General features: G+C 42.2%; 1 protein-coding gene across 3 annotated transcripts in view; it reads left to right on the forward strand.

Annotated features, from left to right (window-relative positions):
* Window positions 1-19,587, forward strand: part of LOC108883520 (ephrin type-B receptor 1-B) — a 146,984-nt gene extending 127,397 nt beyond the window's left edge. For all 3 annotated transcript variants that reach the window (XM_018676752.2, XM_018676751.2, XM_018676750.2), the window contains 6 exons: window positions 299-514; window positions 10,903-11,052; window positions 12,971-13,164; window positions 14,384-14,539; window positions 15,390-16,877; window positions 19,092-19,587. In XM_018676752.2, coding sequence (XP_018532268.1) covers window positions 299-514; window positions 10,903-11,052; window positions 12,971-13,164; window positions 14,384-14,539; window positions 15,390-15,498 — 825 coding nt within the window. In that variant the 3' untranslated portion in view covers window positions 15,499-16,877; window positions 19,092-19,587. The remainder of the gene's footprint in view (window positions 1-298; window positions 515-10,902; window positions 11,053-12,970; window positions 13,165-14,383; window positions 14,540-15,389; window positions 16,878-19,091) is intronic.
* The last annotated feature ends 2,520 nt before the right edge of the window (window positions 19,588-22,107 follow it).

A 22,107-nucleotide genomic window follows, 5' to 3' on the forward strand; every position in this document is an offset into this window, starting at 1 on the left:
AAACATGGGGAAGGGAAAAAAAACTGTAATATGTGAACATAATTACTTGTTGTACTAATTACTAAGCTGTTTGTCACATTTGTACATGGTCCCGCACCCAACATTCATGCCTGGAATTTTTAGTCAACATAGTATCTATGATTTAGTGACGAACCAACATAATTAGGTCATTATCATTAAAAACAGATATCTTAACATGTGCTGAAATCTCTCCTCCAGCTCTTCTCGTTTATGTTAATCCTACCAAAAAGTAATAGCTAGATAACCGTTTTGATTTGTATTCCTCTCTCTCCTCCAGCAAAATGATGGTCAGTTCACGGTGATCCAGTTGGTGGGAATGATGCGTGGGATCTCGGCAGGGATGAAATATCTCTCAGAGATTAACTACGTCCATCGTGACCTGGCTGCACGAAACATTTTGGTCAACAGCAACTTGGTGTGTAAAGTGTCCGACTTTGGCCTGTCACGCTACCTACAGGATGACACCTCTGATCCCAGCTATACCAGCTCTCTGGTGAGTACTTGCAATATTCATCATCTTTTTTTTCTTTTTTTTTTCTTTCTTTTTTTTTTTTTTTTTTTGCTCGAGTGCTGTGGATAACATAATTAACATTACTTCTTTGGTTCATCATCTAGTGTTTATCTGCATGTGATGTATGTGTAGGAGTCCAGTCAATTTTATTATTGACATCTATAGCAGTCCGAACATCCTCAAAACCATCACATAGCTGTCTAATCAGTTTCGCTTCTCTGACATTGTCTCAATCTTTTTGAAGGTCTTAGAAACCTTTCACCTTCTCAGTGTCTTTCATTTTATATGAGCTGTCTCTGTCTTCTCCCTCATCCTCCTTCCTCCTATTCCTATACTCTGCAAGTCACGGACCAGAGGTCTGTCACATCTTCATTAGTGTGGAGACAAGCCTCCTCTGGGAAGGCTCCTCTCTCGTTGACATGCCCAGAGTGCAGAGAAACCAAAGGGCATTGCGGCCTCTCAAACTGACAGCTCCCGCCCCCTCTCTCTCTCTCTCCCACCCTCCCTTCTTTCTCTCACTCCTCATTCATTATTACTGGGGCATCATGGGAGGCTTTGGCTCCTCATTAACTCCTCCACACTACAGATCTGTAATTATTAGCAGCCGTCATTAGTTCATCTTCTGCCTCTCCTCTTCCTAATACAAAACACACTCTTACACCCTCACAAACACACGGCACAGGTCATTAGGACTCCCGGTATGCCTGAGTTTGTGCGTGTGTTTTTATTTTAGTGCCTGTGTATGTGTGTGTGAGCATATAAGCAGTGATGTCCACAGGCATGCATGTGTGTCTGCGTGTGGATGGATGTGTGCAGGCATTAGCATGTGTGTAGTATCACTTCATTAACTCTGCTTTGAGACTTTGGTGCAAATTAGCTTGTTTTACTGCCAATGTATCGCGTGTTGCTGCCTGCACTTTGTTGACAGTAAAGGTCTTCTGCAGGCAAAACTGGTTAATAGAAGACAAGGACATTGTCCCTATATTACTTAAACAAAAAGTAGAAGTTTTTTTTTTTTTTTTAATCTGAAGCGCAACAAACTTTAAATATAAATAGACATTGAGTTGCCATACATTTTTAGCCATGCACTCTTGCAACTCCCTAAGCCACGTCCTGCATTTTACCTGTCCTCTTCTAATTTTGGGTTGACAGCCTCCAGTGGCTTCACACAACCTATTCTGCCAGTCTTACCTGGGAATAGAGATTTTCACTTGTTTCATAAAACCGCCTTGGGGGTTCTTTTTGAACATGATTCATTGTATACACAGGGAATGTACAGCATTATTCATTATATATGTTATGAATAAATATGAATACAATATGAATTTATTATGCTATAAAAAGCGCCTATTTTAGGATTAGCTTCAGAGGTAGTTCAACATGCACATGCAGAACTTGAGATCAAAAGGATGCAGTCAGCCTGTGAGTCAGTGCTACCCAGGTATGAAATGAGAGTTCTCAAAATAATTTGCCTTCATCTAAATATAGGTGGAAAAAATACAACAATGTACTTTATATCAACTTTATTTCCACCTTTGTGGTGAAGCTCAGGTACAAATTATCTGTTAGAATTATTACATTAGGTTATATTCAGAAACATACATGAACAACAAACAGTGTAAGCCCTGGGTAGGCTTCCGATTGGCAGGAGATGGGTAGCCCAGGTGTGAACAGGAAGTGTCACAGGGGCCAGAGGAGGTATGACCTCACATTGGTTTGGCTGAGAGATAATTGCACTCCGGGAATAGCTTGCTTTGTATGCTTGACCCCTGTGGCTAAACCTTGCTGAATGGGTCTTATTTAGCAACAAAAGAGGAGCAACACCTCTGTTGTCTGCGCCGCTGAGCTTGCTAATAAAACAGGGTGTAAAAAGGTGGGGACTGGATTATAGATCGTGGTTGGCATTTTGATGTTGTTTAATGCAAACAAAGTCTCCTTGAGGGCATTATCTGGACAGTCGATAGAGCAGGCAGGGTTTGAAGTTTGAACCTGTTTGATGGTTTTTCGATGCCGTGTTTTTTTTTTTCTCTATCAGAGATTTTAAAACAAGTACGTCAAAGCTTTGGCTGTGTTTCACTTTGTATTGAGTGTTACCTTATTACCATAAGCATCCAGATTAAATCTTCAGTTACACTATTTTTATTCCTTCCAAATCAAGAGAGCTGTTACATTCATATCCCACCACATACCCAAAAGGCTTTTTTCATCAATATGCCAGTTAGGTTCGTAAATAAACATATATGTGATCAGCCAACATATGAGAACAGTTCATAAAGCTGATGTTACTACAACCTTACATGTCACTTGTCCTCCTGATCCCTCTTTGAATTCTAGGGAACAAGCAAACAAGTACATGGGGATGTTAGGTCCCATGCAGGATCCTGTACTGTAATTAAGCTGTGCGTTGTGCCCTTCACTCCGTGACCTCTTTAGCTATGACCTGACGCTAACCAATCAGCAAGCAAGGCTGGCGTGGCAGACAAGGCCGAGGGAATCAGGGAAATTAAATTGCGCTGACGTGTGGTGATTTACATCGCCATCGACCTCCTCCTCCAGCAAATTAATCACCTCTTTCCCTCTACTGCTTTTCTAATTTTTCCCCTGCAATTCTAGGCACACCAATTACAGTGCCTGTGGTGTGATGCTGGATGTATGGTTGGGAGGACATGCTGGTAATTGTGTTAACCCGGGATGTGGGTTCATTCTGGAGCAGTGTTGTGGAGGTTTCAGACAGAAGGGGGCTGTCCTCCCTCTCTGTTGGCTGCTCACCAAAGTCGTGATTAATTAGGCTCCCAGGACAATGCTTGGACTGCACTGGTCTTGCTAAGGTGAGGTGCGCTAATTAATTTAAAGACTTAAAAGACTGTGAATTTCACTGTCGCTGTCGCTTTCTTATTTGTATTTGCATTGTTGCCTCATTACATGTACACATGGTTGTATGGTTCAAGCAGTAGCCCACAGGCAAATCACAGCCCAGGTGGAATGTGAGTTAACCCTACCTACCTGACAAATGAGGGGATTAATTTTTGAACACTTGGTGAACCGGGAAGACTTCAATATCACTCTCTTTATTCACAAGTCCATCTATCTAAGGAGACATCTATCCATGCATCCATTTATCTATCTCTCCTCTTTCTACAGCTGTCCACTTCTTTTCTATTTCAAGTCTTTTCCCGGAGCAACACAAAGGCGCATCCGAACAGCATAGTCAGATGTGACGAATGATGAGTCAAACTGTTTGCAGCCATGATGAGTCATATGTTTTACTGTGTGTTTTGTGTTCATGGGTGACTGAAAGCCAGAGATCTGGGTCACCAGTCACTGGGGTTTAATTCACAGTTTGTGGCCAAAATAAGAGAGCAAAGGGGTCGATAGAGAGGGCGTGTATGTGTGTGTATGTGGATACGTTTCCAAAACCTGGCATGCGAGTATAGCGTGTCAAGACTATAACAGCTTAGACAAGTGGTGTTACCCCTTCCATTGAGGGTTCATGCCCACAGGGCCCCAGTGAGGAGGGTAGGTATGGGTCAAGAATTTCTGCTTGTGCCTCAGCTGACGATGTGGAAAGGCTGTCATTGCCTTGCATGTCATGCAATATGTACCTAATGTTGTGAGTGGGCACGTATGTAGTTAGAAGTATGTGTGTGTGTGCTGCGTTTCTGGGTATACACACGTATGTCCCCAAGGTGTCTTTCCCTGTGTGTGTGTGTGTGTGTTAGTTTTTGTTTGTGTCATTGAGGCTGAGAGGGGTTGAAAGGCGAGGTCACACAGAGCCAGTAACAAAGCTCATCCGTCAAATCCGTGTGACCTGAGTGACATTCTCTCAGCTCTGCTCCAGTGCTCACCCTATGTGGACCGCGCTGTTGTTTCTGTCATTTGTCTGTTTTCTATTTGCATCCCCTCCACCACCACCCCCACCCCCGCCCCTCTGGCTTCAGGCCCGTGCACTTTTTTTGGCTCGTCTATTCAACTTGTAGTGAAATATTTATGCAATGCACTGCATGTTAAGGGGACAAAATCTCTGAGCAAACAAGAAGTGAAATGGGAACACATCCATATAGACCAGGCCAAAAGCAAACAAAGGGACTTTCTTTTAGATTTTTTTTTTTCTGACACATCACATTAATATGCAAACATATAATACAAATTTGACTAGTAAACCCTTTGAGGTTGTTGCCACGGCTTCCCTCATGACGGCCACAACTCATGTCACTTTTGGCCATGTCCATACATCACACCACCACACAGCATGGTACACACCCCAAAACGTTCCCATTATCACAGCTAATTTCAGACAAAGAAACAACTTTTTTACACAAAGATCAGATTTAGCCAAATTTGCATAAAGAAGCATTTAAATAAGGCAACAGTTGTTTCCACAGAGGCGATAATAGAGCTTGCATTTTAAAAAGAGCAACTGTAAAAAGAGATCTCACATTTGCCGTCCAGTTCACAATACACCACATGGCAATTTCACACTACAGTATTGTCAGTAATAGGCATGTGCTTCAGCCTTTGTATTATTAAAATATTTAAAGATTAAGAGGATTCTTTTCTTTATTTCTTGGTACAGGTCAGTGGTTCTCAAACTGGGGGCTGGGCCTCACTGGATTTTGATGACCCAGGGAAAAATAAGGAGTGAAACTAAGTTGAATGAATATGATTTATGTAGAGAAAACAAACTCTTTGCTGATGTATCATGCTTACCTTTATTTCACCATAATTCAACTTAGATCCTTTTTTATTTGTTGCTTTCCCTGTCATTGTCAATGATTTATAAAAAATTATGGGGTGTGGTGGCATAACAATTTTTTGGCCTCAAAAAGGGGGGCATGCCAGAAGCAGTTTGAGAACCACTGGTATAGGTAAGGAGAAAACACAATCCTCTGATTCTCTTTGATGCTTCACAGCAGTCATTCACCCTCTATAATTCAACAATCAACATCTAGGTTCACTGTAGGCCATTTCTGATGTTCAAAAACAACCATACGTAGCTGAAGAACCAAAGCAAAAGTCTGATCTTGTATTTTGTAGTTGGAACAGCACAAATTCAGATTCATTCATGTTTCCCCTGATATCTCCAAAAGTTGACAGCTGGATCTGGACTACATCATGTCACTCAAAAGGTCATGTGTGGTAGAGATACCCTCACTCACTTGCTCCCCTTGCTGCTGCTGCAAGGAATTCAACCCCAGTCATGCTGATTCATAACTGTGGTGAAATTCTAAATGTCCCACCTTACGCTGCTAGTTTGTTTTTTAACTCTTGGGTTTTGTATTCAAAACCAATTAAGATGTTTCCAGGCTGATTTTATTCAGATTGTAGAGTTTTTTTGTAGAGTTTAATGAATATGGAGGAGGTATAGGTTGTGAAAACAAAGAAGAAAGAAAGAAATGATACCCTGCATCAAAGAGAGACCAGCCATCCAAAGCAGTCCACCTTGATTTATACCGTCTGTCGTGTTTGCCAGAGTCAGTATAAGGTGGGCATTGATTTGCCATCTGTGGCTGTTGGACTGCATTTGCATCGCGGCAGGATTCACAATGAAGTGGTTTGTGTACAATTAAATCAGTAAAAAGGGAGACCTTCTCTGTTGGTGAGCTTGTGTCTCAATAATAAATAAATAAAACACTATACGGCTGAGTCACAAAGGGATATTTAATTTGTTGGTTAACCAAAGCAGTAACTTCCAAATAAGAACTTCTGCTTTTAAAAATCAGATGCTAACATGACCATTACTTTGTTCTCATTTTGGGGGCCTTAATAACTACCTTCCCAGTAGCTTTAACATAACAAGGAACAAAATTAGCCTCAGCGTTTAAGGACAAATCAGGCACACTCAGGTTGTGACTGTAGATGTAATTGCCTATTTTCCACCACCTGTGAAGGGATCATGGGGCCAAGGTCACTTTTAATAATCTTATGGAATAGCACAAGTAAGATGGGAAACTTGCTAGGTCTAATTTTGACTGCACCAGCAGATACCAGAGGTGTTGAGCTCTTTCGGCACGGATTCCTTAAGGGAGTTCAATTTTCTGAACTCCCTCAAGGAAAAACACAGTCAGGTGCTAATGATGTTGGGGAGAGGGATAATTAATGGAATAAATAATGAATATACATAGATAATGCCTAAAGCTTTAGGAAACATATCTTCTTAACCTAATTGTGCACTAAGCAATACATCTAGCTACTAAAACAGTGACACCCACCCCACCCCCACCCTATCCACCTTCCCCTGTCCCCTGGCTTTATTAGATTCAAGAATATCGGATGATTGGGATGCAGTTGGTGTTGCACACAAGTCAGCAAATCCTAAATGACCACATTTCTCAGCACACCCTCTAAATAATAAAGAATAAATGAACCGCATCACTAAATAAGTAAATTACCTGTTTCTTTCTTGCTGTATTGTCATGTAATTTATACTGTAACCTGACTGGATTATAGTTCCTTGCAGAAAATATTTTTGAAATTGGATCAAAATGCTGCCGACAGATGGTTCCTGGCAATATGAAGCATACGTATTTCAATCTTGATCGTGATTGGATTTCCAGAAGTAGAGCAATTACAGGAGGCTATCCTTTGTGTACAGTATTCTTTCATTCCTGTCTTGTTATCTTCCCATGCTCTATGGAGAAATTTTTAGAATTCATTTGTTAATAAAATCTACCGACAGAAAGCCTATGTGGGATTGTCTAAGATGTCTAAAACACAAAGTGTAACTTTGAGAAATGCCTTCAAGTTTAGCGTGACTTCACTGCATATGTGGTGAAAGACCTCTGTCTTTTTCTCCATCAGAGGTGGGTGTCTGAGTAACCAACATCTCTGTCACCAGCCACCTTTCTGTTTTTCTCCCCATCTCTCTGTGTCACTCTTCCACTCACAATCTCTCTCTCTCTCTCTCTCTCTCTCTCTCTCTCTCTCCATCTCCTCCGTTCTCTTTCTCATTCTGTTTGGGCAGACATCCAGGGCAGATCGTTGCTCTCAGGATTTCATTAAGAGGATGTTGATGGAGCACTCTCCCCTGCCTAAGTAAATGTGCTCAAGTCCATTTGAGTGTGCATTGTTTGGAAATGGATTACTGAAGTTGGAGGAGTAAAGGAAAGGAGAAGAGGGAATTGTGGGGGGGGGGGGGGGGGGGGGGGCTACATATTTAACTTCCAGATGAAGGAGAAAGTTTATTTGCAAACCCTAAGTAGCTTCTGTGAAGTTATAAATCTAAGTAAAAACAAGCCAAAAAACACTGGACTCTCTCAGTTACAGTAAGTTTATCTGGGACATTGCTGCATGTTCATGACGACTATTATTGTACTCTGACAGGTATATCTGCCCCAGATTTTACTTCATTCTGCAGCAGTGTGTCAGTGACAGTCTATGTGAAGGTATATGGCACATTGGTAGTAAAAACATGACAGGTGTTTCATATCCCCGCTATGTGTATCAGTCTACACACAGACATTACTGGGGCGAAGGGGCCATAGCAGACAACAGTAAGTACACACATTACCTGACCACCACATGTTTATCCTCCATCTTTCAGACCCGGCTGTCACAGCAACATGCGCGTCTCGCCGCGATACCTCTTAACCTGACAGTCCCCGGCATGTCTCCGTCGCAGTCGCTCTCCAGACATACCACTGGCTGTCACAACTGGTCACAACCTGTCATAGACGGGCCACAACCAGGTGGAACCAGTCAGGAACTGTAATCTCGCACTGATGACATAAGGATGACAGCACACTCCTGTGTCTGCTCAAGGTGTTCTGGATGGGAATTCTGTGTGCAAACACAGCTGGATGTGCCATCCAGAGTAAACGCAAAGAAAAAATCCTCACGTCACCAAGTGGGGTGCATGGGGAAAACTTTTTTTGACACTGTGCGGAAAGGTATCTTTTTGGCACATTTAATTCAGATTTTCACACCCTTGTGAGTGGTCGTTTTGTTCTTCATAGCGCCGGCATTTATCAACCAGAAAATAGACCCATCTAGTATCTCTGGAAAATAAGGCACTGTCATCCACTTCATTTATTATTGAGCGTTTTTGCGAAGTATCACTTGATGTCATTACAGATTATTCCTTTCAAGGCCTGGAAGTTCTGCAGCTGCAGTGTCTGTGCTACGGTCTGGTTCATGTACGCAAATTCTGAGTTAACTGACCGAGATAATAGAAGTGTGTGAATTCTGTTTTAGAGGCGATATTTCTCTTCAGGGCAAACAGAAAAACAGCTTGTTCTTTTTTCAGTAGCAAGCGCAACATACCATATCCAAAGAGCTCTCCCCATGCTTCGAGGCCTCACAAAGCACTCACGCCTTGGTGTTGACATCAGGTCTGTTTTAATTCCCGTCATCACTTCTGCCACCCCCCACCCCCAACTCATTCCTCGTGGTATTAACTCTCTTTCTACTGAAAAAAAAGAGCCAATGCTTTCTATTATGTTTTGCCTCCTTCCCTGTATGCATGAGCTGTTCAGCACTTCATGTTATTAAAGCAGGGTTTTGGCAGAGCTATCACTGGCCCACAGCAGTAATTACTACAGGTTTGCATAGCTGCCTCTGACTCACCCGCCTTGGAAATGTTATTACTAAAGTCTGTCTCATTGGAGGCGCACAGGGAGCTTCTTGTGAAGCCTGCGTCTTTGCTCAGGCCATTTCAGTGACACTCAGCTCATATCCCAATAGGGTCCTGGGGCGTGAGACCAGATGTACAGAGCAAAGAAGAGCGTAAGCAAGTAATGATAAAGAGAGGCTGTAATAGTGTTTTTGCTTGGAGCAGCTATTTTTTTTCATGTTGCTCTGCATTTATTTCTCAGTTTTTCATCTTATGTATGTTCTTCCAAACAAAATAATGGACTTGAAGCGTTGTCTCTGACAGAGTGACAGATGAAGAGGAATGGGATTGGCCATTTTATATTGTTGTAGGGAAGATATTTGGTTTGTATCTGTGTAGCTCCACTGCTCTTAGACAAAAGAAAGGGCAAGAGGAAGCATCCTGGGGTCTCAATGTAGATGAAACGATTCAGATATGACCCAGTCTGAGATATAAGAAAAGCACTGAAGTCGCTGGGGCTTAGATAGCCTTTTACCTATTGATCTCCTCCCCTGTGTATTTCTTTCTTGTTCTCTGGCTCTCTCTGTTTGTCCCACCATGTTTTAATTCTTTTAGTGCTTTCATGTCTTTTCCTCTGCTTGCCGGCGTGCTCGACAAGAGGTGAGTGTTGCCTCTGTCTGTCTTGCGGTGTGTCCTGAGAGCAGTTGCCATTCATGGTCAGATGTTAAATCTGTCTTCGAGGTCAACAACCTCTCAAAGGTCAAACCCCCTAAAGAGGTGCTCATTAGTGAGCTCTGTCTCTCCACCTCTGCACTGCCACACATCACTGACCTGTGAAACCTACATACTGTATACACACACACACACACACAGGAAAAGGAACAAGTAAGGCTGTTTATGATTACTCCTGTCCAGTATATCAAACATCAGCCTCAAGTATGGAAACACTCAAAACAACTGTTTTCTGTGTTCCACTCTCCTCACTTATCACGTTTCTTTCTCTCTCTCTCTCTCTCTCTCTGTCTCTTTCTCTCTTTTCCACCATCTCCCTCACCCGTCTCTCTCTGACTCCTTTCTCTCCTTCTGACTCTCAGAAAGCGAGCAGGGAACAGGGTGGTCTGTGTGGGTTGCTCTGGGTTTGGGTTTGTTTCCAACAGCGGCTTATCTGCAAATGCTCAGGTTCGGCTAATTGGCATTATTAAACCGGTGGCAAACTCAACTCCGATATAAGGGGAGGTGCTGGTGGTGGGGGTGGGGGACACAAACAGGGATTTATGTGTGTCTGCCAGTTTGTGTGCGTGGGTGTGCACACACAATCATCTATGCCTGTGCCTGTGCATATGTTCCCCAAGTGTGTCTATATATGTGTGTGTGGAATTTTAAACAAGCAGCTGTCAATTTCAATCAACAGGGCGCATGGCATGCCTGAGGCCCAGGTAGCCCAATTACAGGCAGACACGCTTGACGTAAGAGCAGAAACCGGGGCCTATCTTCCTTTATTCAAACAGGGCTGTGGGAGAGGAGATGCTAAATGTAATGTTGGTCGATGTGTGAAGGTCAAGCACTGTTGGGAGCTGCTGCTGAGACAGAGACAGAATCTTGTGTCTTGTTTTAGCAGCTGGAGGGTTAATGCGCCGGGTGAATGTGGGGGCTAAAGGGTTAGATGTATGGAGGAAGACAGTCGAGGCAAGCCCGGTGGTGTTGTCGAGGGTAATGGCCAATTTCAATGTGGTACCACCGAAAAGAAATTTGTTGGTAAACTGTTTTAAATCTCAGAAAATCTCTCTTTTCACCTTGTGCCCCCTTTTCTCTCTCTCTTTAGGGTGGGAAGATCCCAGTGAGGTGGACAGCACCAGAGGCCATCGCTTACAGAAAGTTCACTTCGGCCAGTGACGTGTGGAGCTACGGCATCGTCATGTGGGAAGTGATGTCATTTGGAGAGCGGCCTTACTGGGACATGTCCAACCAAGATGTAAGTGTTTCTTTTTAAATGTGGTATGTGTGATATGTAAGCTATCAAATATAGAATGAAATGTAGTTTTATTTGATAGGAAAGGTGGGAAAGTATAATTGTAATAAATGTAATAAAAAAAGTGTGGACTTTTTAGTCAGACCCACTAATGCAGCAGGGCACCACCAGTGATGAAGTAGCAGTTTTCCAGGAAGTTCAAGTGCCCATTTCATGAGATTTTTTGGAAAGATCATAAAAAGGAGCATTTAAGTTGGGTTTTATAACTTTTCTCAGCTTCTATGCAATTAAAAAAAACAAGTCTAAATCGGAATAAATCATTTATAGAACAGCTATTTCCGTACAGATGTGGTTGCACTGCTTTTTCACCCCATAGATACACAATCAAGGATAACTCATAAGAGCGGAAGCTGTAATAAATCACACATTTTTTATCAGCCCCCATCTCATAGCATCATCACTGAAGACGTCCTTGACTCTGACTTTGAAAGCAGACTTATTATGGGCACAGTCTCACACTAGCCCCTTTCCTTCCTGGCCGGCTTTTGAGAGCAATGAATGATTGCTGAGAGCTCTGCTTTGTTCCCCATGTCCGATTGGATAAGGTCCACGCACACAGACTCACCCACAAACATGCAGGCACCAACACAAACACACACAACCATTGGATATAGTCCCATAGAATGAGGTCTCTCTCCCTAAGCTCTCTTAGCAAGACAGCTAGCCAGCCATCAGGCCTCTATGAACCCCACTCCATGAGGAGCATCCAACCCAGCAGATGTTGCCTCAGTGGGCCAGCAGCAAACACTGCCTGGTGGGACTAATGTAGAGAGGAGGACTGGCACCACTCAGCATGTCCGGCTGCTCAGTCCACACACACATACACAATTTTAAAACACACACACACACACACACACACAACCACTTCTCCATATGCACCATTTGTCATGATTCTGCTGAGTTGCACTCAACTCTAGGGTGGAGTTGCCAACCTACAGAGCAGCCTCTAAGTTTTAATGATAGTATCTTTTACACATGATTTCACATCAGACTTATCTCGCAACTATGCATTTTTAAGAAAAGATTACATCTATAGACAGTATGAATATATGGATATGGGTAAGAGCTGGGTCCATTAATATGGAATGCTGCAATATCCAGTCTTTGTATTGTCTAAGGGGCTTCACAGCTGCAGAATAAGCATGTTTGACTTTATCTTTACTTAATTGTTTGTATATTTATTACAAACCATGCATTATAGATAACAAACAAAATCTTAAGATAATTGAATTATACATACTCCACTTTTGTGTAAGTCTCCAAAACTTTGTCAAGTTCTGATGGAACTTCACTTAACTCTGACAAGCCTAAACTCTTAGTGGTCACTTTGCTCTAACAAGGCCAGGATGGCCTGCGCAGCCTTTAAGAGACGTGTCAAGAGGCTGTACCTCACAGTGTTAATTATATGCAATCTGCCCATTCCCCATTGACTTCTTTCTACAGTGACACTACTGCTGCTCCCCCTTTTCCTTCTCTTTCCTTGCTCTGTCCTCCAGGAGTGACATGTGATTGGCTGGAGTCAAAAGGAAGGGCACATCAGTCTGAATGCAACTGTCTTTTCGAGTGACCAGAGAGAGTGTATGCCTGTGTGGGGTGGGGGTGGGGAGCTGGTGGGGGATGTTGTCAAGGCAGTGGTGAGCGTGTTGGGATTACAGAGTGGATATGCTTTATGTCATCAGTCACTGAAAAAAGTGTTTTGTTTTTTAATGAAGTACATTATTGACAACCAGGCTGCTGGTAGAAAAACACTATTACTGACATCAATTAGTTGTAATTACTGTATGACTTAAGTGTAGTCAATTATATCAGTTTCGGAATAGATAACTAACACCTGCACCCTTTCCCATCCTTTCTCTCCTAGGTGATTAATGCCATCGAGCAGGATTACCGTCTGCCACCACCCATGGACTGCCCCAGCGCCCTGCACCAGTTGATGCTTGACTGTTGGCAGAAAGATCGCAACGTACGACCCCGCTTCACTGACATCGTCAGCACCCTGGACAAGATGATCCGTAACCCCACCAGCCTCAAAGCTGTAGCCAACATCCCTGCAGTGTAAGGAAAAACACTTCTTTTTTTATTTTTTTACACACAACACACACATTCACTCTGAAGTGGACTTTAAGTTCACACAAATATCCTTTTCATCTGTTTATATATACAGTGCTTACACAAGCTGTCCGCACCCAGCACGCACATGCTTACTTATTTATCCTCTCATAAAATAAACATGAATTTATTACTCTCGATTGCATTAAACCTGAACTTTTCCACTCCAGGATTTTTTTCCTCCTGCTTGTAAGTCACCCACACATCCATCCCCCCAATATTGGCTTTAGAAAGTTCACTTTTTACTTATTTTATGATATTATATGATACTAAATTATTCTTATTCCATAATGTCAGAGCAAAAACATGTTTTCAGAGGGTTTAAACATACAAAAACATCTAATTTACATACATACTCAGAATGTTTATTCAGTATTTTGCAGAGGCAGCATTGGCCTTCATTTGCTTTGAATCTTAAAGGCCATGATTTTGCCTGTTTTCCACACCGTGTTTTGGACAGTTTCTTTCACCCTTTCTCAAAGATCCTCTCAAGCTCGGCCAGATTGGATGTGGACTGTCTATGAACTGAGAGCTTCAGGTTTCTCTGCAGATTTTCCAATCCAATTTCCAGGCTTTTGCCTGAGCCACCCAGGGTCATTCAGAGACTTGTCCTGAAGCCACTTGTTTTGGCTATGTGCTTTGGGTTGCTGCCATGTTGTAAAGGTGAACTTCTGGCCACATGAGTTTGTGCAATGGAGCATGTTTATTCTTCAAGGTCCCTCCTGTATTTAGCTCAGTTTCCTAATATCTGACACAGAAAAACATCACCATAGCATCCTTCATTAGGAGGATAGTAGTGGCCAGGTAGTGAGTGATATATTCATTTTTGCCAGGTGCAGCACTTTGCATTTAGGGCAAGGAGCAAAGGTTTTCTCCCATAATACAAGAGAGGCTGGTTTTAAACGTTTTACTATAGGTAGACAGATAATTTTGATAGATCGGGTCAGACACCTCTCCAAAGCCAATATTCACATGGTACACACACACACACACACACATGCACACTTTCTCTTTCTTCAGCTTACATCCTCTCACACACACAAACACCATAACTGCAGTTACTTTCCTTCTCTTTAAATCCCCACCCCTTAATATTGCTTAATATTGCATCAAAGCACTGCTCTATATCTCTTCTTACACCCCCCCTTCTCTCCCTCCCCTCCAGGCCTTCTCAGCCACTGTTGGACAGATCCATACCTGACTTCAACACCTTCAGCTCAGTGGAGGACTGGCTCACTGCCATCAAGATGAGCCAGTACAGAGACAACTTCCTCAACTCAGGCTTTACCTCCCTGCAGCTGGTGGCTCAAATGACCTCAGAGTGAGTTCACCTGCTCATGTGCAAATGAAGGGTTCCAAACCCATATGGCGCTTGATGGGCACACTTGTATAAAACGATTCAACATCAAGTGCATGTATTTTTGTCATGAATGCACCCAGTGACTCGAAGTCTTTGAGTGATTGTATCAAAGTAAAGCCTGTACGGGGTAATACGTAAAAATATGACTCATTATAAGAGAAAATAACATAGTCATTTTGGTAAGAATATTTCCATCTGTGCTATTCAAGAACTATGATATAATAATTAAGCATTTTCTATTAACAATTTTCCAAAATATGGATATGGATGTAAATCCATTAAGTACACACATAAGAGGCATATTTATTCACTGCTGTTTATGTGGAGTATTTCAAAGGTTGGGTCATGATAGCAATTCTCGCAGCATTTGTGGTACCAATAGACACAAATATTGCACTCCATTTATTTTAATTAACAATGTTACTTGGTCTACAAATTTATGCAAAAATGTAAAATCATTCTAACATTTTTTTTTTATTAAAAATGTATGCTTGGGGCTTGGTGGCATTTATGCAGTCTCTTTGCAATGCAAAGCAACATGCATTGCTAAGTCTTGTCTCTAGTGATAGAATTAATTTTGTAAATCTGTGTTTTCATTCATTCGAGCTTTCCATCCTGACAGTGTGCTTTCATATACAGTGATGTTAGAACTGTAAATGCACTAGGAAATGATCGGGGTTTTTCGGCAGCATAATCGCTTCATACTCAAATTATCTATTCCATCTTCTATATGATGGAAATCCTTTCATCTCTTGCTTTGAAATATGTTCTTGCTTTTCAATTTTCTTTCTCTCTGCCTCCTTCTCTCTAGGGACTTGCTGAGAATAGGAGTGACCCTGGCAGGCCATCAGAAGAAGATCCTCAGTAATATCCAGTCCATGAGGGTGCAGATGAGCCAGTCACCCATGACTATGGCATGACTACAGGGGGCGCTGTGCCACGGAACGGGCAGCATTCGCAGGACCAACAACAATGGCAGCCCTCGAATGACCCCCGATCCATCGGAACGCGCCAGAGTCGAGACTATTGTCTTAATCTAATCCACTACCATGACAACAGGAGACCAGGGTCTACACCACCACATGGTTAACAGCCATCACATGTCATTCAATCCACGCCAGGAGTTCAGGGTCCAGACTTGATACTGTTTCTTTACTTTATCCACAAAAGGACGACAGACATCATTTGCTGTGGTTATGAACAGCCATTTATGCCATTGTGAACCAAAACAACTCCAACAATCAGACATCGACACAGGGAATTTCAGACTGTGCGGTTAAATGAGTGATATTGTACTTCTATATTATCTGGACTAGAAGATGTTAAAAATTGTAAACAGAAGTGCGAGACATTTAGAAACAACGTGTGACCTGTGATTTTATCCATACCGTCGTCAATGTGTGCAATGAAGATGCCTTGACCTGGCCAGAAATAAGTCCCAGAAGAAAAAGCAATTACCAGTAGGAATAATTATAGAGGGAGAAGAATACAGGGATGTACAGTGGAGCACCATTTTCAACTTTTCACATCATCTTTTGCTTGTTTGAAGATTTGACTGAATCGTATCGTAAATGAACTGGTGAAAATTCAGAGCTTAGTTATATTTTTGTCTTCTACCATGTGTTTGTTTGTTTTATCACTATAGCAAGATGCCGTCCACTCGTATTTTAACTTTAACACTACCTGTGGAGCCCTGGGTGGAAGGCCTTGCCAAAGGACTTCTTAGCCAGCCCCACCCAGATTCAGAGAATATAAGTATGTTTATCTCTTGCTAAATATGATTATATCTTTCATAATAAACCTTCATATTGAAGGTGATATGTATGAATATGTATGTACAGAACAGAACTCTCTGCTTGCATTTTTGGCAAAGACATGTTTGTTGACTAGATTGTGATAGACACACGCAATGTGTAGATTCCTACCGTGCCCTGGTTCCCTTCGTACGACTGAACAATGGACACTGGCTTGTATGTCTCCCTGCTCCAGGGGCACAAGGACAATCCTGACTGAATCTTAACCTGAGGATAACATAAAAGGAATCATGGGCGAAGAATTGGTATTGTAGATCTATATGAAAATTGCTGTAGGAGTTAAAATAATTGACAAAATATCCATTTATTGGAGATCATGTTAAATGTGGGTGTACACATGCTGTCTCTTGCTGGTGAGCACTTACTTGTACAGATATGTTTTATGTTTCATTCTCTTTTCAATCTGTTGTTGTTTGTGTTGGGGAGTGCTCAGCGCCATCCAGAGGGGGAAGGAAGCTCCACGTCTTGGCCAGCCCAAATCCATGGTAAGTAGCTGCTGATCACACATTAAAAAAAAAAAAAACACTTCTTATCATCAAATTGCTCCATATCCAGTGGATTTTATTTCAGGCAAATCCAGTTAGTCTTTCTCATGGGTACTGCAAATATCTTGGCCGAGGCAAGATTTGCTGCAAGTTTGAGATGCACGGCAGAGTAGCTAATCAAGGCACTGGAAATCGGAGTGAATCAGCATCAGTCCTCTACACAGTGAAAATGAACATCTGGGCTGACGTTTGCCAGCAGCTGCCTGATGCCATTCCGATGAACACACAGGCTTTAACAGCCCACACGGGCGCACTACTCACAATGTAGTGCAGCCTCCCATAGACTGCTTTAGTTAAACTGCTGAGTAAATCTGTGCAGTCTGCAGTCATATGGGTAGGCAGGTTAAGCGCAAACCGCCACGGTGCCACAGAGAGTTTCACGCATGTCTAAATATCTCCATAACTGTCTGCAGCAGAAATTGGCGTATGGAAATACACTCTTTGGTTGTATTGGATTGCAAGATGTCTGCATTATTCCCAAAGGAATGTTGTGGATGACTGTCTGTGAAATTACATTGCAGTGTTTTGGAATATATTTTTAAGACAGTTGTGGATAGTGCACAAGGATGATTTCTCTTTCTAGTCTGGGCCTTACTTCAGTCTCAGGCTTTGGGAGAGCAAAGAGGTATAGCTGTTATATTCTATAAATCATGTTATGTCAAGCATCAGTGAAATAATGTTAGCAACACTGACTTTTAAAATTGAGAGCGAACTGACCTGAATGTTCCTGTGGCAATATTCCTTTGACATACAGTCATGGCAGCAAAGTCTCTTAGCTCACAGACAATTATCATGAGCTATTGTAGTATCAATTCTTTGCAGTAGCTGTGACCCCGCTGAAATCCCTTTTGGCCCTATTTGAAGAGACTCGAGTGACGACGGTTTTAACCACCTTGCATCCAAAATTAGAAATTGATGGCAGGCCCATTAGCACATTATTAAGTATACTCACCACCCTCAAGTCATCTTCCACCTCCACCACCTCCTCTGTCTGTCCTGCCCTCTCTCCTGGCTACTCCAGCTGGCTGGCAGATCTCCAGCTCATTTATCCTGGGTGTAACCAGCTGGGCTGGGTTGGGCTGGGTTGGGCAGGCCTGGGCCCGTCCAGGGCCAGCCTGAGAAATGGTTGGCTCCGTGCTCCAGTGGGCCCAGGCAGGGGGTGCAAACATCTGCTGGGACCCCTGTCTTGATAGGCAACTGATCAGCCACAGGGAGGGAGACTGATAGGATGATCAAAAAACAAACACACACACATTGAGAAACCCTTAATTATGCTATTCTCATGTCTGGTTTCCAACCTGATGCCTAATGAAGAGAAAGTGGACTGAGACCTGACAAGTGTGTGCATATGTGATAAAGAGAGGAGGATGAGTCAGTTTACAGGAGGGTGGGGCTGCAGGGCAGGAGTGGAATGAAGAAAAGATGGTAGATGACAGTCAGAAAGTTAGTTCACTGAAGCGAATCAGCCACTTTCATCTTGCAGTATAGTTTATAAGGCAACATATCATTCATTATAGAAATGTTAATTTATTTAGTTTGGTAATGGAAAACACTGTAATCAAGCAACTGGATTGGCTCGTGGACAAAATCAATTGCATTCTCTTTTCAATTCTCCAAGTCATTGATTTACCAAGTATTAGTAAATATAATCACATGCTCCTTGAGATTGGCATAAATCCCTTTCACTGAAGCCAGTGATTCAATTTGAATGCATTAGTCCTCTATTCAGCTCAGTCTTATGTATTTGCTTTTCAACCCAATAGCCTGTAAATGAGATGATAGAATGTATTCATTATGCAACAGTGTAATTCTTTTTTTTCCATTTGTTCTGTTTGTCTTTCTCAATATCTGACTGTAATGACACTCCAGTGTGATGAATGGAGAGGCGGTTTGCCATCCCTCTCTGAAAACCGTTTCATATGGAAGCCATTCATCACACACTGATACAAAACACAAGAACAGAGCTTGTTAAATGTTTCATGGTGCTGTAACTGTCTGAGAGGTGACCAACAATCCTTTCAGTAGCTGATTTCATGCCTGTCATTTATAGGTCAGAACAGTAGAAGCTGTGTTCACCTGAAAATGACCTGACACGACTCCCTGCAAAACTAAACTTATTAAACTACTCCATTCTCGTTTCTTCTTCTGTTTCAGACTGCAGACTTGAAGATTTACACACATATAAAACAGCTTACACACAGCACTTCATGTTCACACATACACGCGCGCGCACACACACACACACACACACACAGTGAACACCCAGAACAATTGCTGTCGGCAGCCAACGAGGAAGAAAACTGGGTGAAGTGGGACCTTTCCGGGATACCAGTCACAACCTCCCTCTATGGTACACAATGGATGGCAGAGCTGAACATGAGTGTGCACATGTCATAGTTTGTTTATTCGTGCGTGTGTGAGAGAGACTGACTCTATGTGTGTGTGCATAGCAGGCACATTTGTGTGTACAGACATTTATGTGTGCACAGGTACATTGTTTAAGAGCGTGAGTGGTTCCTTTTATTTTTTGTTTCTGTATAGCTACCACTTGTAAATTGTGACAAGTATGTGTCAAGAGTTTGTAAGCTGTAACTTTCTGAGAACTATTGTACTAAAATGCACTCAATAAAGGCCTTGAAAAACAAGTCAATCACTTTATGGTCTGTGACTCAATGGGCGATAATGCTGTTTTCATTAATGGTGAGTCAAGAAAGCAGAGAGGAAGGGTTATTATCCAGTAACAGTACTGTCAGCGCTGTGCATGAATGTGACGTCTAATGCTTGGTTTCATAATGGCTGAGGAAATAAACATCTTTTTGTCACTGCCGGTCTGCCTGGCAGCACGTGTTAAAAGCCATCAGCCACTAATAAACGAGCCGTCACTCGGATTGCACGCAACCCCCCCCAAAAAATAGCTCTCTGAGAAAAGTGACAATATTTTGACAAACTAGTGGAAATTATCCTCCCATCTAAACTCTTATCTGAGTCTCCAACACACATTTATACATTCACACATACAGTACAAATACACAAGCAGTTACAGCAATCTCGTAAATTTCGGTTGCCAGGGACTTTCAGAGCATTTCACACACTGGAAAGCACATTGCACAGTAATGATATGGTTAATGAGGTGGGTCAAAAGATATGGGGATGTATCCAACTCTCAGCATTCCTCCATAACTGTTTATTGACTCTTATTGATTGATAATATCCAGCTTCATATTAGCACAGAGACTGCTGTGCAGGGGCTGTGCCAAACAGAGAGGAGGCCAACAAGATTGATGAAACAGTCAATTTTCTGTCTTTTCAAGTTTGTGGTATTAGATAAAGTGCCTGAGTTGTCACTTTGTCCTTTTATGAGGGTGTATGAAATGATGTCACTGAGAAAGCGGTGAAAGTGTCTCCTGCTTGCCAACAAATCTTTTGACATGGTGTTGATGAAAATGTGAATTTCTTTGAATTAACTGAAAAGCTGCAATTTTGCTGCCATTAAAGTGTCAGTACAAAAGGTTTTAGAACCGACGGCTTTAGAAAATAGCTGTTTTGTTTTTTTTTACTCAAAAATCAACAGTACAAACCTATGTGTATTTATTTAATGGGGTAGAAATTAACTACAACTCCCATGGTGCAGTTCAGCAAGAAGCATCTGATCCATCATGAATGATGGAGGCTAAAGCTTTTGATATTCAGAAAACTGATTTTACAACCTGTAGCATACACCAGTTCACTTTTAGTTTTTGGGTATTTATTCATCATTTTAAGGGTGGGGGTGTTTCTATTGTTTGGGTTCCTGGCCTTTCTTTGTCTCTTTCCTCCTCTGTCTTCTCTGGAGCTCTGCTCAAGTGCTACTGATCAGGTGATGAGGTGTACCTCAGCTGTTGAGTGTTGTGCACCTCATCGGACCACATAAGGGTGGGGTGTAACACTAAGTTAGTGATCACAACTGGTGGCTATACTGTAAAACCATGGGACTGTTAGATCTCCATTCCCCTGTTTCTACGTCTAGTAACACTGAAGATTCTGCAACTCTATAGCATTGTCAATTGCTGAAATTTGGGAGTGTAGCAAAATGGCAGAACTGGCAAGAAACACAAGTAGTCAGACAATCTTACAGATTTTACGTTACACACACGTTAGCCAAAAACAACCTGGAGGTTGAAGGTAAAATGATTCTCCAAACTGTCCACTACAGACTGACTTCTTAGTTCAACTTTGACCCTTCATGTATCACAGCAGTGCAAGCATACTTTTCCTGTGCAATGAAGTACCAACATTACAGACACATTCACTTTGGATTTAACTTCCAAATGAAGTGGTAAACATACTCTGGATAAACCTATTAGCTTATTTGTTCAACCTGTCTGGCTGTCTGAATGCTTATCTCTTACCCTCTTAGACTTTGTAACAATGATGCCATGTTCTGAGATGTCAGTACTTGCTCTAGAATGTTACTGTTACCTTTAGAAATGATAGCCAAAGTTGTACTAAATAGGAATAGCAGGGCTTTTGACAAGGGGAAGGGGACACCCTGGGGGTAGGGGGGTGGTGGGTGGTTGGTGGTTGTCAGGAAAAGCTTAACACTAACCCTCTAATATACAACTATACATGTTTCACGCAAGATGTCTTATTGCTCAGGAGACAGTTCAAGGTCATATGGATGGTTTAATTGCACTTGTAATGCTCCACTAATAGTTAAACAGATGTAATGAGCATTGATATGGTGATGTTCTTTATGGTATCTTTCCCCTTCGCCTTCAGCTTAATTGGGGCTGTTTGTCACTTTAATCAGAGCAATTAGAGAGATTGAGGAAGATACTGCCCTCCTGACAAGGAGTACGACATTGCATTAGGTGTGAAAGCTGATTTCTGTGTGTACGTGTGTCTGTGTGTCTGTGCATAAGAGGAATTGCACAAGATAGACAGACTGAGGCTGACAGAAAGCCAAAGAGGTTAAGACAGAGATGAGTGCAGAGAGCGTTCGCTTAAAAGTACACCTCATCCGTAACAGGGTGTTTATCACTGAAGGAGGAGTCGGTTCATTTTATTTTACGTTAAAGTCACAGGAAGTTTGAAAAGTGACTTCTCAGCAGCAAATCTTCACCTTAATCAATATTCCCTGAGCAATCACCTGCGAGAAAGGGATTGGTGCGCAGCAGGGAACTCCTGCAGA

The sequence above is a fragment of the Lates calcarifer genome, linkage group LG4, assembly GCF_001640805.2.
Source record: "Lates calcarifer isolate ASB-BC8 linkage group LG4, TLL_Latcal_v3, whole genome shotgun sequence".
NCBI lineage: Eukaryota > Metazoa > Chordata > Actinopteri > Centropomidae > Lates > Lates calcarifer.